We start from the raw sequence: 15,638 nt of genomic DNA, 5'->3' as shown, positions 1-15,638 counted from the left end.
TTAAGTATCTTGATGGCGTGAGTTCACTGTTATTTGGAATATATAGTCTATTCAAAGTTTTTTTAGTAATGCGTCATGGATATTTGTGACGTTGAAACATCGCAATGTTGCCGCATCAAGTTTTAGTTCAGTTTGGCTTTGTCATACAAAAAAATTCTAATCTAAATAAAATAATTGAACAAAAAAAATGTTATCAAATACAATTTATTTTAACATATACAACATCTCTAATATATATATTATTGAAGGACTGGAAACTACAATTAAGAACAAAGGTATAATAGTTGGTAGGTTAGATTTGTCTTGTTTACATTGAACCCTTTTCCTCACTACCCATGAGGTAGAGTTTCTAGGCGCGTTTTTTTATGTAGTGGTATCCCCCTGAAGGCCTAATCCACCTAATTAGCAATTGTATATCTGAGAAACGTATTTTACTTTCATTCGAGGGCATATTTACTTTTTTAAGTTTAGTTCTTGTTTCCTTCCATGGTGTGTTTACTTGTCAAGTCATCTTGATATCACTGTATATTTTATTTCTTCTGTTACTATTTGTATACACCATTCTTCATACAATTAATCACTTAATTCTGTCTAATGCATTTACCATATCTACAAAACAGTTAGTATTCATTCTCTCCTCAAACGTTGTAACTTAATGCTCATGTTTAATTTTGAACAATTACAATCATATCCGTGCATCACAATACCATTTTCTACACTTATATTCAATTAATCATGTGCATACCTTTAGTTGTTACCACTCTCATCACTCTATCTCAGGAATTTCCGGTATTGCACAGCCTTATCACGTATCCTGAAAGATTCCTTCAGTCACTTTCACTTTCCAACTCACTGTCCAATTCAATCACTAAACTGTTAATTTCTAATCTATCTAAAACATGTTCACGATTCCATCATTTATCAATTACTTCCTCGGTATGTCGTATGGAGTTCACCTAAACCGAAGGTGTTATGGTTGACAAATGTTTCCTTCCATATATCCCAACAGTTTTTTATGGAATATCCTTCTCGACCAGCAATATATCTGCAATTAATTATTAATAAATATAATGACCAACAAAACCTAATCGAATGCTTTTGTAACTTTTACCTTTTTCCATCAATTATTGTTGTCTTTACACTTTTTTTTTGTTATTGTCTTACCAAGAGTGCCACAATGAACCATTTTGAAATATCCAAGTTTCATCAAGATACTCAAATTTAAATAGTTTATCTTAATTGGTCTTATTTTATGCCTTTAAAAATTGAATTATTTTTAAGGCAATGTCTGGAAGTTCCATGAAACCTCTCCGAGGTTTATCTTTACACCATTTAAACCCAATGCCCTGTAAGAGTGTTTGAAAACATGTCTTACATTCCTCAAAAAGCTGCATGTCTCTAATTCTTTTATGTATACTTTCAGACAGACAATTTTCTCTAAAATAATTTTATTAAATTATGTTTATATCGATAAAATAGTTTGTGCAGACGCAGACAAAATTCTTGAAAGCAATAGTGATAAGAGGTTTTAACTCTTACCTATAAATTATTGTGGCTCTATAATTAACTGTAGTTTTTAGATTTACTATAATGTCAAAATAAATTATATTTGATAACGTTTTGTTCAATTATTTTATTTAGATTAATTTTTTTTTGTATATCCAAGCCAAACTGAAGTAAAACTCAGAGTTCATGCGGTAACATTGCAATGTTTCGACGTCACAAATATCCATGACGCATTATTACAAAAACCTTGAATAGACTATACTACACATATATATGTGTGTATTAATCGATGTACTGTAAATAAATAGGACCATAAAAAGTTGACCGTTATCAGTTGGCATGCCATAGATTTAGTCGACTCGCTGACCCAGATCTAAAACCTTTCCACCTTTTGCGAAATTCCGTGCGGACCATTTCTGATATTACCATAAATAATTAATAATCGGCGCTAAGATATCTAAAAGTAAAACGAAAATCTCTCTCTCGATCTTTTATATTTGCATAGTGGTGTAGGTGTAGAGGTTTAGCCCAGTCAAGGTTGAATAACCCACAACCTGCGCGGCCTTAAATAAAATGTCTCTAATAATTTCTTTTGTTTTGGTTTCAGATTGGTCCGAAGTATCGTCGACTGGAACATTGCGAAGCGTTAGGGTACTCACACCGGTGCCACAGGAAGTACAGGAAGTAGCACGCGAACAGCATCATCTACCTTCGTACTTGAGTTTGGCCTGTACCGTTAATGGTTACTCAACGACGACAAACTACGATCCCATCCGTTTCGCGAGATCCAGAGATGCTTCACCTCATCGGCTTGATCCTGGAAATTATTTGACAGGGCCTCAACCCACGTACAGCGTCAGCAACAATCTACTGTCCCCGCCAAATTTAGTACCCTTGCCCACGCCAAAGGTCAACATGACCGAAAACATACTCCAAACCCATCACAGTCAGAAATTTTATAGTTCCACTAAAACCATGACATTCACCAGCAAAGAATCTCACTACTCATCGAATGTTTACACGAAGGACACCACTGACGGATGCATCAGCAACGCGCATCATACGATCCAGAAGCAATGCATTTCATACGAAAACAAGAGCATTTGTGATTTGCCTGATCAGATCCAATGCAGCATCAAGTCCTCCACGATAAGCAAGGAATACACTAATGGCCAGGAAACGAAGTCCTTCATTCAGCAACGAGTTGAGAGACTCTATGGACCCGGGGCCCTTGCTCAGGGTTTCTTTGTTTCGAAACGTAAACAGAACCGAATCTCTGGCTCTGATGAAACGGCCGGGGATGACGTCCACAACAAAACTCTGCCCGATAAGTTTCTGGACAATGACAACTCGGAGTCCGGCATGAAGCAAAGCTCCAGCAGCCCTTCTTTGCCGGTGCTACGACACCTGAGACCCGAGTTCAGGGCCCAGTTGCCGATAGCCAGTCCCAAGAAGACGAAAGAAGCTATAATGCAAAAAAGTGTTACAGTTCCTAAATTAACAGATGAAGTGGTGAAGGTGAATGGTCATTCGAAAGCTAGTGAAGAAGTGAGTGTTTCTGCAGCGGACCGTCAAAATGGAAAAGTGATTGAAGTGCCTATAAAAGAGGAATCCAGTGAGTATATCAGATTAATTTGTACTTCGAGCATTAATATGACTAAAATGTTTGTTATCAAAATCATATTGATTATTATGATAATATTAATTTTTATATAGTTTATCTATCGATAAACAGTCGATGAAAGAAAGCTAGTTTATCAAATTGATACTTCATAGAATATAAATATATTATGTTCTTGTATATTCTCCATCAGATGTGATTTTATATTTTCACGCTACAGTGACATATAAAGAGATGGATGTTAAACGAGAAATTCCCAACGATTTAAAAGGTCAAATGCCAACAATGATACAAAAATAACTTAATAGTAATTTAATATTTACGGCGTAATATATATAAATATATATTTACAAATTACTTTTTACATAAAATAAATAGTTTTTAACTTGAGCGTACTTAAGTATAAAGCTTACTAAACCAATATAGAATTAGATAAAGTTGAAGATAAATATTAAAGAAAACTTTGTTTATATATTTCTTTGATAGGTTTGTTTATGTTTCCGTGTTTCAAAAATGATAAGGTTGTGTGCAGTAATGCATTTAATACGAGCTAAATATGGCAATTAAACTGATTCTCCTCCATTTTCGCACAGTTATATCCTCTGTGGTTGCTGTGGCAGCAGTTTTACGAATAACCATGAAATTATATCAAAACCACAAAAGAAATTGTAAAAATAATATTAATACAGGTATGTAATGAAATAATGTTTATTTCATGTTTTCAGCAGTTTAAATGATAGCTAAAATAATTAAAATAATATATATTAAGTAAATAATATATTATAAACTTTTATTTTAATTTAAATATCATACAAGGTTGAAAGACCTTGTCATGTAACCAGATCATCCTTTAATGTCTTTGACTTTATGCTAATTTAAATAAATTCTTGTAATTATGCCATCAATCTTAAGATGATTAAATGATTTGAGAAAAATCCATCGAAGATATATCAACATTATATATAATCATAAGATAAAATATTACGTAAATCTAATAATTAGATATTTTTGGAGATAATGTCATTGTTCAAGTTTATTCGTATTTCCTCTTTCGATGTATTTCTAGTTTATATTAAATAATGTGACGAAGTAAAGAAGTCTGGCGACAAATATTTAATATTTTATCATTAAGCCACAATAACATTTCGACTACAAAATCTGTATTTTTTTTAGTACTCATTTAATATTTATATTTAAAACTGATTAGATAATTTTCACATAAATTATGAAGTAGTAATTTTACTCCAGTTACAAGAAATTTTGTTTCGAGTTCTGTTGCATGTAAAAATTAAGTGAAGTAACATGGCTATATGTCAGAGTCAATTAGATCATGGATATCAACACTTGGAATGTAGGTATGTAATATTTATTTTTACTGGTCATCTGTAACTCGCCGTTCTTATTTTTATGTTGTTGTTATTAAGTACATTTCGAATCTAAATTAGTTTGTGGGACATTATAAATAAGGTAATACATTGTAATTTAGACGACTTAACATAATATTAATATTGCTGGTATCGTGTTATTTTCAGATTATGAAGTATCTCGTTTAGTATTAATTTAAATACAGACTGAATTAATATACCTACGTATGACCTTGTATTCTTTTAGGCATATCTTATTTTTTAATCGAGATAAAATATTCGACCGCATTTTCTATTATTTTCTAATTAAGATATTAAAATATACTTGAGCAGGTTATGCTAAGGTTAATATAAGATTAGATATATAATTCATCTTCATAAACCTGTTTTCTTTAAGACTGCTAATTTTACTCAATGTAGAAACCAAATTACAAAGTATGAAATATTCTTAACATGGTTATATATTTGGATAAAATGTAAAATCCGAATATTTACAATTAATTTATGGTTTTAAGTAATTAGATTATCGGTAGCATAATAATTTCTGGTGATAATAGACTCTCTTCTGTCAATACAATCATCTTCATCTTTCTTGGTAAGATATTAACTGGCGCATTCACCTTATTTTTGAACTATTTCTCGAGTTAGTCATCTCATTTTTGAGTTCCTAAATGTTTGACATATTTTTTTTTTTTGACGATTAAAATACCTTTATAATTGCAATTATCACTTTTAACTTACTTTTGCCAAATTTTGGAAATAAACTGACATTTTATCAACAATAGTTATTTTAAATAACCTTCAAAAAAATGCCAGACGTTTTTTTAACATTTTTGTACACATGCCGAAAATTATATCAGTTAAACAGAAAACGCGCCGATACCGAAATGTACTGCTTATCGAAAGTTAATTTCCACACAAGACTAGCTTGCGCAACGTATAGTATCGTTAACTACTTCAAGTACCTTTTGTTAAAAGTGCCTTTGCGTATTTTCGATGTCATCATGAAATCTTACTGGGGTGATTTTGCTATAGGTGAGAAGGACGGACATTATTTCATCCGAATACTCGAGGAGCAGACGGCGAGACTCTTGGAATTGGCCGATAAAGCCGAGAACGAACTGAACACACCTGGATTGTCCGAAGAGGTTATTGGAAAACTACGATCAGCGTCAGGAAAAGCACGGCTTTTGGTGTCACAAAAAATGCAGCAATTTAAAGGATTGTGTACTAATAACATAACTCAGGTAAATATTATGTTATTTTAGTGATTGTTTAATTAATTTAACGTAAATAACATCGTTTAGTGATAAACAAAAACTTAGTCTGGTCGAGCTTTCTTCCTATGTTGATTTTGCGCTAGTTAATGTAATTTCTACGCTACTTTCTACTTTGCACATAAATGAAATCATGTCTATGCTAAACATCACGGGCTCGTTAGCATTAGAAAAAATTAAATAACGTTTTGAATCACTTATGACTAATTGATTTAAAATTAATTTATATTGCATATTTTAACATCGTACATACCAAATTAGTATGATCTACATAGCAATAAAAATAATAACAATCTATACCCGCTGCCTACGTTAATTGTTTCGAAAATACGAACCCTGATTTCAAGATTGCTAATTTTAATTATTTCCGTTCTTTCACTATTAGAGCGAAGGAGAAGCCTTCCCGACTACCAATGAAGACCTGCAAGGATTCTGGGACATGGTTAAGTTGCAGGTGGATCAAGTTGACAAGCTTTTCGCAGAGATCGATAAACTGAGAGAAAACAACTGGAAAGAGGTAAGTTACCTATTAGACGATTGCATATATTTTGGTCAGCGTTATCTATTATTGAAAATGTGATATGCATTTTTGACAAATAAATACTTTTGCTGTTTTTTTTTTTTTTGGAAAAATATGCTGTGCAAGCTAATCAAAACACTTTTCTGAATGTATTATCCTATAAAAGTTTTAAATTATTTATTCAAATATTTTCCATCGGTAGCCGCTACTTTTTACCATCTTTCCGACAATTTACGTATTCTATCTCGAAAGAACAATCCATATTTTGAGACTATCCAAGAATCGACCCATTTTTTGCTATTTTCATTAGGAGTGAAGTACTGCTCAGGCAAAATCAGACATTTTCAATGTACTAAAAAAAAAGTGTTTGCGATTTAATACGCATTTGTTGCAAATACTTAATTTATGGGCCTGGCAGCACTCGCTGTGGCCGAGTTGCAAATGTTTTGAAGGATACACTGTTGTAGCTGGAATGGGAATTTCTGCCGTATCCAGCATACTCACCACTCATAGCGCCTTCTGATTACTACTTGGTCAGTTTGGTGCAGCATCACTTGACTGGCATACAGTTTCAGTGAACTGTCAAATCAACTTTTAATATGCTATCGCCTGATAGATGAGAAAAAATTGTAAAAAATTATCAGAATACATGCAAGCACCCATTATATTATGTTTTAATCTTTGACATTCTTTCTTGCTGCTGCTTTTCACATACTTCTTTAAAGTCATTATTTATTATTTAATTGGTTGTTAGATTAGTGGTAAATTGATGATTACTGTAGTTTTCTACTTTTTCTTCTATTTAGACGTAAATAATTTGGTTGTATTTTTTATAGGAAATCATCAAGAAAGTGGAAACTAAGTCAAACGGTGCTGCTAGACCTCGCAAAACAGTAGCGAAACCGAAACCATCGGCAGCAAATGAGGAGGCTCGGAAACAGAGGGAGGAGCAGAGGAAGAAAATGATCGAGGAGAGGAGAAAGGCTATGAAAGCTCAACAATCTAGCAAACCTAGTATTGAAATATTCGTGCCGGAATCTAGCTGAGATTTGCCGAATCTAGTAGGCAAATTGTGAAAAATATTACTGTGTTAATTAATATAGCTTGAAACTACTTATATATAAAAAAGTCCTTTATTATTATAATACGCTCACTCAATAAAATCTATTCGCAAATGCTAATAAAAATTCAAGTTTTTGAAAATTTATGATTTATCAAAATATATTACCTGTTAGTAAAAATCTTGTAACGTATAACCTCAATATTTCTTAACGTTAAAGTTCTATAATGTAGCTGCGTCCGCGTTTTTATCACTTCATGCCGATATGAATACTGTAGCATAAGTTAGGAACAGTCTTAATACTCCATGAATTATTGATTATTTTTGAAACTTAACAATAATCCTTGCGGTATTGAAAACCAAGCCCTATGTCTAACTGTAGTTATTCTTTAGTTTAGATTTTTGTAAAGGGCTGAAGTTTTAGCTATATATATTTTAAGTATTTATGAACAAAAAAAATGTGATGTAAAAAATTCACCTTCAAACCTCGTTATTTGTGCATTCGAGAAGACTGACATTTTGAAAATTATGAATGCTACATTACCATACCACTCTAACACGAAATATAACAAAGGATCGTTACATTCCCAGCGCTTTTTAACCAATTTGGATTATTTATATATCATCACGGTTTCCCTCTGGATAGTGTGTTGTTGAGATTATGGGTTTGGATTTCTTTTTTATATATATAAATGTATTGTTTTTTAAAATTTTTATATATTTATTTATTACGGTTCTATTTTTAGTTTACACTTTTCTTACTATATTAACACTATTAAAGTTTTTTACATAATGTTTTGTTTTACTGCCCCCTCAATTTCCCTATATGGACTCATGTGCATACTCTTGAAATTGACTTAAAAATAACAAAAGAATATGGCACTACACAATAAGTCGAAACAAAAAAATAACTCACTTATGAGTTAAATTTTTTGAATCCCATTTCTGAATTACTTATGCATTAATTAACTGAACGAAAAAATATTTATAGCCTTTTTTAAGCGAAAAAAGTTAACATAACAATCGCAATCATCGCCTACTACTTTTATGGAGTAACAACAGTTTTGCCAATTACTAGGTTGAAGTAGGAATTTTAGTAGGGAACTCTAACGATGGATCAAGGCGTTTAATTTCAGTATAAGCTAATTCGAGGAAGGTGTTGTACAACATAACTCAGTGTGTGGATGATGCTTATTGAAACAAGTATCTCAATCCGTCACTGGTCTGCCTAAAAAAAATCACCGACTAGTATACCGATCATGGGTACCAAACTAGGCCGTGATACTACACGTTGTCAAAGACCCTTGGGAGGTCCATAAAACCTATAGTGGCAGTTTATGGGTAGGCCAAGTAAAGGTGCAGTCCGTACGAGGAAAAATAGGAATAAAAAAACAATGATTGAAATTAAGGAACGCTTCAGGTTCCGGGGTCCGCTACCTAACCTAGGTGATTTCACAAATATTCTAACCAAACTAGAACAAACCCCCGCTACCTCCGCGTGTGGGCTAAACCATTACACCATTGAAGCGGTTGCCTACAACATATCTACGGCACCTCATACGATATGGTTAGTGCTTAAAAAGCAAATAATGGCTTTTACACTGAACAATTTCCGATGTTCCGTCACATCAGCTCAGCAGTAACATTACACAGAAAATTTCCCCCCTTAGCCCCAACATAATCTCACTTGATTCCAATGGGACCACCTAGGAAGTGCACTTTTTTGAATAAAAAAAGAATTTTAAAAATCTGTCCATAATTGACGGAGAAATCGGGGAACATACACTAAAAATACATTATATTATATTTATATATATATATATATATATATATATATATATATATATATATATATATATATATATATATAATAAAGTCGGTTAAAAATGGAATATTTGCGGTAAAAATTAAAAATCAATGCTCTCTCAAAAACAGTTATATAATATGTAATATAAATAACTACAACTTAATTTAAACCAAAATATTATAAATTACCAAAGGCTTATAAAAGAAAAGATTACACATTATTTTCAACATAATTAACTGATTATCTTACATCAACAATTTAATTACTAGGTAATATAAATGCAAGATATTACAACTACAAATCCATGTTTTAAACATCAGTTGGTTTGAAATGATCCGAATCAATCGTTGAATAAGCATGCCCTTCGTTGACAAGGAACTCTAAAGCATCACTAAAAACATATCATTTGTAATTAAAATGTAATGTGTTCTATAATTTAAACCATTAAACACAGCAAAGTAGTACTTACTTAGCTTCTCGCCTTTGGTTTGGAGGGAACTGAGACAAAATTGAATTTCTATCAGGTCCTGACATAGTTGTGTCAGCTTGTAGCACCTTGAAAACTCGATTCTGCATTGGAGTAAATTTAACTTGTCCATTATCCACAACATTATCATCATATAAGTTCATAGACTTGGCCAATTGTGCCCCTGGATTGTTATGTTTTATTTGTTCTGTCTAATAAGGTGTATGTGTAGTTACTACATTACTATAAAATATATAAAAAGCACTCACTGTGGTTTTATGCGATGCCTCTGCTTGTAATCTGGTATCAATTACTTCCAATAAATGTGTATTGATAATATTACAGTCCTCAATTGGAAACATTTTTAAAACCATAAGGTTCTTTTCACCATTTTGGGGCCTAATTGTTCCAAAAACTTGAACATACGCCCCTTCCTTAACTGATGGAACTTTGGGGGAATCATCATTAGAATCACTTTCTAACCACCACACCATTTTTATAGAGCCTGTATGATCTTCAACTCGATACATTGCTTTAGTTGATTGAACCTCAACTTCTTTAACAATTCCAACAATAGATACCTATAAAAATGATTATAATTTAATAATTGGATTAAGAATTATATAAAATAAATACAATTTGAGCAGATTTTCCAAATAGTTTGAATTCATCGCGCTGATCATCTCGAATTTGACGAATCACTACTGGCAGAACACTCTGAATTCTCTTGCCCTAAAAATATATATACTATTAAACTATTAATATATACAAGGTATATTTTACAAACCCCTTTTTGTTTTTCAGCAGGGGAATCAGTATTTATTGAGTTGTTTAAAAAGCCACCGGCTCCTGTTTCATCCATGGCTATAAAATAAACATTTGTTTTTCAACACTATTTACTATTAGTTACAAAAACATATACACACCTGGGTTCCACCTATTCATCTTTAGAGTAATTTCCGCGTGTTAAAGTTTAATAAATATATGAATAACACTACCATAAACACTAATGAATTTAGATCAAAACCTAATCACTAAGGCGGGAAATAATATGTCAATGATTCTTCTTTTATGTTAAAAGAATTTCCATCTTAAAATAATGTTATGAAATTTTGCTGTATCATAGTTAAAGATTTATGATCATATAACGCGTATATATCAACAATAAAAATAGGTTGTGATATTAAAAAAATATTTGGAAATATTTAATCCGAGGAATTTTTTTTAACACTGACGTTTTTTCTAACCAAACATTTTAACCGAGATGTAAATAAAAATATTTGATGTTAGATTCGTATTTATGCAGTATTTAGTTTGTAACTTAATTAGCAAAACATAAAATAGAATAATGGTGAACTATAACATAAATATTAACGATTACAAAATAGTGACATTATTGTCACAATGTTTTCAAGACAAAGCCAGTGTACACTTGGCCAAGTACTTACCTTCAGGGGCTATGGTTGCTCTTAAAAGATTTAATATGGACAAAATTAAACAAGAATCATATCTTGTCGACGTAAATTAATCAATCTGAATCTTTATTATTCAGTTTTATTAGTTGTTTGTTTTAGGTAGAAATTATACTTACAAAACAATTACACCATCCACATATTTTACCATATTTCACATCTTTTGTGCATGGCCCTGATGTATATGTCATAAGTCCATTAATGGCCTATGGATCATGTAGAGATTTACTCAATCAACATTTTAATGATGGTAAGTAGTTGTTATTTTAGAAGTTTTATGCTATAGCGTTTTTTTTCTAGGGTTACCAGAGCAGGCAATCGTTATAATTTTAAGAGATTTGTTAGATGCTTTAAATTATGTTCATAAAAGAGGAATTATTCATAGGTAATATATAAGATTTTTTTCAAAATATAAGTCAAAAACCTCACTATTTTAGAGCAATTCGTGCTAGTCATATTTTGGTCTCATCTTTAGGCAAAGCTTGCTTATCTGGATTTAGATATTCTTGTCCAATTATTGTTAATGGTAGATGGCAAAAAGCAATTCATTCTTTTCCATCATCAACACAGGCTAACTTAAATTGGCTTAGCCCTGAGTTATTGGAACAAAATTTAATTGGTAATATATTTTTATGGTTTACTAAATTATTTTGATCAAAATACTTGTAGGATATAACGAAAAATCGGATATTTATAGTGTAGGAATGGTTATCTGTGAATTAGCTAATGGATTTGAACCGTTTGCTGGAATGTGCAAAACACTGATGCTTACCGAGAAAGTTCGTGGTAATATACCACAGTTGTTAGACTGTACGACAATATCTAGGGAAGATAATGAGGAATATGGTAAGAAAAGATTGAAGGGGTGCTGGAAATTTAAAATAATCCATGAATATTTTGTAGGTGATCATGACACAAATTTCGGGTTAAGCCCAAAGGTAGTTAATAGGCGTTTTAGCGAGGATCTGCACAAAGTAACTGATATATGCTTGAAACAAGAACCAGTTTATAGGCCAACCGCTGAACAGTTACTTACAGACCCGATATTTAAAACAATTAAAAGATCACTGCCTTTACCTGATTTACTTAAGCCAGCCTTACCACTTAGTGACAGAGTAGCTTTTAATACAGGTAATGCTTCAGTGGGCATTGTTGGACCTTTTCTACTTTATTTTTCCAGATGAAGTGGAAGACCTGGAGACAGCAAGCAACTTCTCCAACTTGGAAATATTTTCGTGCGAATGGGACTTTTAAAATAAATTCTGAAGGAGATTCTTTTAATTTTTATTTGTTTTTCTTTAACTTGAAATAACTGGCGAATTTTCTGATGATGAAGCTGCGTTAAACAATAAAAGTGGTTTTGTCAAAAATTGGTGGTAAAAATTATATCCTTGTGAGTGAATAGTAAGTGAACAAAAATTGAAACTACATATAAATGAGATCCGTATAATCTGGTCTGATACGTGTATTTAAATACAAAATAAAGTTGATTTCAAGTAAACTTTAGGTGTTTTTTTTTACTGTATGTGCTTATTTGCTCCTATTATTAACATTAATTAATGCTTCAATACAATTTCATAACAAAAATACTTCAGATAAAACCCCATATAGATCAACATTCTCTTAAGCGACACTGTTTGCATACATTAATTTCCTCTCCGAGATAATTCTCCACTTGAACAGTACAACTGAATACTGGTATTTGGCTTTTTATAAGGGTCGTCGCGCTTTGAACAATAAAATCCTTATCACAGTAGTCATCTGAAATAGTCCATCATTCATGTTAGTTAATAAACAAATTTGGGCTTAATATTTCACACTTACCAACGGCCAAATGAACAGTAACAATATTTCGACCGGGCGACAACGCCCATATATTAACGTCGTGAATATGTTTAACGCCAACTATTTTCCTTAGTTCCAAAACTATCTTGTCTCTACCAATGGGGCTGCCTTGCATCAGCAGCCACACGGAATCTCTGGCTACTCGGGCGGTGGTAAAAATAATAATCACAGAAAAAACTAACGTACAAATCGGGTCGGCTGCCTGAGCATCGGGGAATATCTGAGAATCGAAATTATTTATAAACGTAAACAATAAATATTAAACAGTACACACTTTGACAACCGTAGCTGCTATTAATACCCCAACACTTTGCAAGAGATCCCCTAAAACATGAGCCGCAGCAGCCCTAACATTTATATTGTCTGAAGTTGCAGTTGCGGTGACCCCACCATGACTATGAGTATGGCAAACACCATGCAGTATAGCGCCCATTCTATTAATAACACCAATAATAATAACATCTACCATAACCATCAACTAATAAATCAGTAACTCACACAATATTAACCACTAATCCTAAAGATGCCACAATTATCATGGCATCAGCATCAATATTGTATTCTTCTTTGTATAATCTCTTTAAAGCTAACACTAGAAATACAGCTGCTAAGAACCATATTGTTAGAACACTGTAAATAAATATTATATCAACAACAAATATTTATTTATGTGAATAAAAAATAAATAAAGCTATATATTTATGTTTCAAGATTATAAACAAAAACAACTGTTCAACAATATATATGATATATAAATAAAGAGTATTGATCTCAAATGCCAAGTTTCATTAGTTACGATTCTTATTATTACAATTCATTATATTAACAAATATCACTGCTTCAAAATAATTAAGCTTTATCTAAATCTATTTCCACACAATATTATCTATATTAGGCAATTTTAATAGTGATATTTATTGAATGTTATACAACTTGATTAATATATTATCTCAATTATTGTTGTGACGGACAGAACTTGGCAAGTTAAATCAATGGGGGTTAAATATATACCAAAATATTTTGACAAACATACCATAAACTCACCTTAAAAATGCTCCTACTACTTCGGCCCTATAATAACCATAATTCATATATTTGGTGGATGATTTCTTAGCTAACCATAGAGCTAGAATTGAGATCAAAAAACCAATTAAATCGGAGAACAGATGGGCAGCATCTGTCATTACTGCTAGACTGTCTGCCAAATAGCCACCAATTAGTTCTGCAATCTGAAACAAATTACATTACAATTCAAACTCAGACTCACATACTGATTTCTTACCATAAAAATAAAACAAAACAAAGAAGCCCATATTAGTCTTTTAAATGCATTTGAATCTTCAATTGTAACCAATGAATTGTGACAATGAAAATGAGCATCCCCAAGAGATTCTCTGAAACAGTCCTAAAATTCATATTATATAGTTATTAGCACCTTTTAAACTTACAGCAATATTTCATAGGTAACCATGTTTCCAATTTTGTTTAATACCAGACAATGATGTATTGAAATGTAAACTTTCAAAAAGATAACAGATTTGTTTTAATCTTAAGATTATAGGAAACATGCTTGATAAATGAAAGATTTGAAGATAACAGTTGAAATGCCTAAAAATGTTATTGAATATGGAGCAAATATAAAAAATACACTTACTACTTTTGAGAGCATGAACATGTACATGAATTATTAAGTGAACAGTCTAAATATTCACAAGTATGTAAAGCGTTTAAAATATTTCTAAAGGCACGCAACATTTTTTTGATATGTTGCAACTATCTTACCACAATTTTGCAAATATTTCTACATCACTAATTTCATAGTTAATGACTTGTAACCGTATAATTTGTACAAAAAAATCATCATATTATTTGTAAAATAATAAACAAAAACTTTTACTCACATTTACGTTAATTAATAAAGGGGAATCTTCTGAATGATGATCCTCACATACTGAGTCTTCAAGAATTAATTTCCCAGATGAAAAGTCAACCTGAACATGTCCATTTTTTCCTTGGTTTTTTCGACATTTCAAACATGATTTATCAGTGTTTTCATCGTCTAATAATAAGTTTTCCATATCACTGTCAGCACGATGGTGACAATGAACATCCATCCTAAATTATTTATATCCATTAAGTCATCATCAAATTATTTTAAAAATCACCTTCGCTATCAATAAATACAACTGAAATATATACAAATAGTATTAAACACCGGAAATACTTTTATCATTCAAGATAAATTTAAATGAAACTTACAGAAAAAAAAATTAATATGCTATTTAACGGTTAACATTTTTGAAGTTAACCACATTTTTTCGCACTGTATTTATTCGGTTATAAAATAAAAACCAAGCTATATAATCTAAGCGTATTTTCTCATTCATAAAACACAATTAAATAAACTAAAGAAGCATCATAATTTAATTGTTCATCGGAATTAATTTATATTATTTACACTTCTATCACTATCAGTTCCAGCTGATGCGTAAAATCTAGTATTGGGAACTATCGAATGACATTACAAAATAAAGCAATTGGAGGAATGATACCAAATATATTTCATCGTATATTAATATATGGCATAATATAATTGTAATTGGTTTATTTCTATTTCATTTGAATGTGTGCGTCTAAATGTTTTTTTTTGTTTTTTTCAACCGTGCAAGTGAAGCGGAGATATACATATTCTCTCACATG

The 15,638-nt window shown here is 31.5% G+C and overlaps 4 protein-coding genes across 13 annotated transcripts in view; 2 read left to right on the top strand and 2 right to left on the bottom strand.

The window, feature by feature from the left end:
* The window catches only part of vlc (disks large-associated protein 2), a 99,381-nt gene extending 91,240 nt beyond the window's left edge, over nucleotides 1–8,141 (top strand). For all 5 annotated transcript variants that reach the window (XM_076411753.1, XM_076411750.1, XM_076411749.1 and 2 more), the window contains 4 exons: nucleotides 2,114–3,121; nucleotides 5,527–5,738; nucleotides 6,154–6,285; nucleotides 7,125–8,141. In XM_076411753.1, coding sequence (XP_076267868.1) covers nucleotides 2,114–3,121; nucleotides 5,527–5,738; nucleotides 6,154–6,285; nucleotides 7,125–7,334 — 1,562 coding nt within the window. In that variant the 3' untranslated portion in view covers nucleotides 7,335–8,141. The remainder of the gene's footprint in view (nucleotides 1–2,113; nucleotides 3,122–5,526; nucleotides 5,739–6,153; nucleotides 6,286–7,124) is intronic.
* A 1,128-nt stretch (nucleotides 8,142–9,269) lies between these two features.
* LOC143200944 (replication protein A 32 kDa subunit) lies at nucleotides 9,270–10,706 on the bottom strand. Its single transcript, XM_076411746.1, has 6 exons — nucleotides 10,548–10,706; nucleotides 10,409–10,485; nucleotides 10,258–10,353; nucleotides 9,891–10,202; nucleotides 9,625–9,833; nucleotides 9,270–9,546 (listed from the first exon to the last, which is right to left on the bottom strand). The coding sequence occupies exons 1-6, from the start codon at nucleotides 10,564–10,566 to the stop codon at nucleotides 9,465–9,467; spliced, it is 795 nt and encodes a 264-aa protein (XP_076267861.1). The 5' UTR covers nucleotides 10,567–10,706; the 3' UTR covers nucleotides 9,270–9,464.
* A 146-nt stretch (nucleotides 10,707–10,852) lies between these two features.
* On the top strand, nucleotides 10,853–12,594 carry Stlk (Ste20-like kinase). Of its 2 annotated transcripts, XM_076411745.1 has the most exons (7): nucleotides 10,853–11,140; nucleotides 11,196–11,343; nucleotides 11,394–11,478; nucleotides 11,531–11,712; nucleotides 11,763–11,939; nucleotides 11,997–12,224; nucleotides 12,274–12,594. In XM_076411745.1, exons 1-7 carry the CDS (start codon nucleotides 10,970–10,972, stop codon nucleotides 12,345–12,347), a joined length of 1,065 nt encoding a protein of 354 aa, XP_076267860.1. In that variant the 5' UTR covers nucleotides 10,853–10,969; the 3' UTR covers nucleotides 12,348–12,594. The 2 variants fall into 2 exon arrangements, with proteins under 2 accessions (XP_076267860.1, XP_076267859.1); XM_076411744.1 differs by having other exon boundaries at nucleotides 11,763–12,224.
* On the bottom strand, nucleotides 12,526–15,428 carry LOC143200941 (proton-coupled zinc antiporter SLC30A2). Of its 5 annotated transcripts, XM_076411739.1 has the most exons (9): nucleotides 15,198–15,325; nucleotides 15,104–15,124; nucleotides 14,840–15,053; nucleotides 14,221–14,343; nucleotides 13,983–14,167; nucleotides 13,437–13,568; nucleotides 13,213–13,372; nucleotides 12,918–13,158; nucleotides 12,526–12,854 (listed from the first exon to the last, which is right to left on the bottom strand). In XM_076411739.1, exons 3-9 carry the CDS (start codon nucleotides 15,050–15,052, stop codon nucleotides 12,706–12,708), a joined length of 1,203 nt encoding a protein of 400 aa, XP_076267854.1. In that variant the 5' UTR covers nucleotide 15,053; nucleotides 15,104–15,124; nucleotides 15,198–15,325; the 3' UTR covers nucleotides 12,526–12,705. The 5 variants fall into 5 exon arrangements, with proteins under 5 accessions (XP_076267854.1, XP_076267853.1, XP_076267855.1 ...); XM_076411738.1 differs by having other exon boundaries at nucleotides 14,840–15,124; nucleotides 15,198–15,428; XM_076411740.1 differs by lacking the exon at nucleotides 14,221–14,343 and having other exon boundaries at nucleotides 14,840–15,124; nucleotides 15,198–15,412.
* Between the last annotated feature and the right edge of the window lie 210 nt (nucleotides 15,429–15,638).

The sequence above is a fragment of the Rhynchophorus ferrugineus genome, unplaced genomic scaffold (assembly GCF_030347505.1).
Source record: "Rhynchophorus ferrugineus isolate W39M unplaced genomic scaffold, kcgeb_rfMv2 rfM8, whole genome shotgun sequence".
Taxonomy (NCBI): domain Eukaryota; kingdom Metazoa; phylum Arthropoda; class Insecta; order Coleoptera; family Curculionidae; genus Rhynchophorus; species Rhynchophorus ferrugineus.
Note: the sequence above shows the minus strand (reverse complement) of the source record. Positions and strands in the feature narration are given on the sequence as shown.

Coding starts and splice junctions, on each gene's coding strand:
- LOC143200944 (XM_076411746.1), bottom strand. Junction 10,354..10,408: donor CTGCTGAAAAACAAAAAGGG/GTTTGTAAAATA, acceptor ATATATTTTTAG/GGCAAGAGAATTCAGAGTGT. Junction 10,203..10,257: donor TTGGAAAATCTGCTCAAATT/GTATTTATTTTA, acceptor TCATTTTTATAG/GTATCTATTGTTGGAATTGT.
- Stlk (XM_076411744.1), top strand. CDS start 10,970: ATGGTGAACTATAACATAAATATTAACGATTACAAAATAGTGACATTA. Junction 11,141..11,195: donor AAGAATCATATCTTGTCGAC/GTAAATTAATCA, acceptor TGTTTGTTTTAG/GTAGAAATTATACTTACAAA. Junction 12,225..12,273: donor CAGAGTAGCTTTTAATACAG/GTAATGCTTCAG, acceptor TTATTTTTCCAG/ATGAAGTGGAAGACCTGGAG.
- LOC143200941 (XM_076411738.1), bottom strand. CDS start 15,052: ATGGATGTTCATTGTCACCATCGTGCTGACAGTGATATGGAAAACTTA. Junction 14,168..14,220: donor TGTTTTGTTTTATTTTTATG/GTAAGAAATCAG, acceptor AATTTGTTTCAG/ATTGCAGAACTAATTGGTGG. Junction 13,373..13,436: donor GGATTAGTGGTTAATATTGT/GTGAGTTACTGA, acceptor TGTTATTAATAG/AATGGGCGCTATACTGCATG.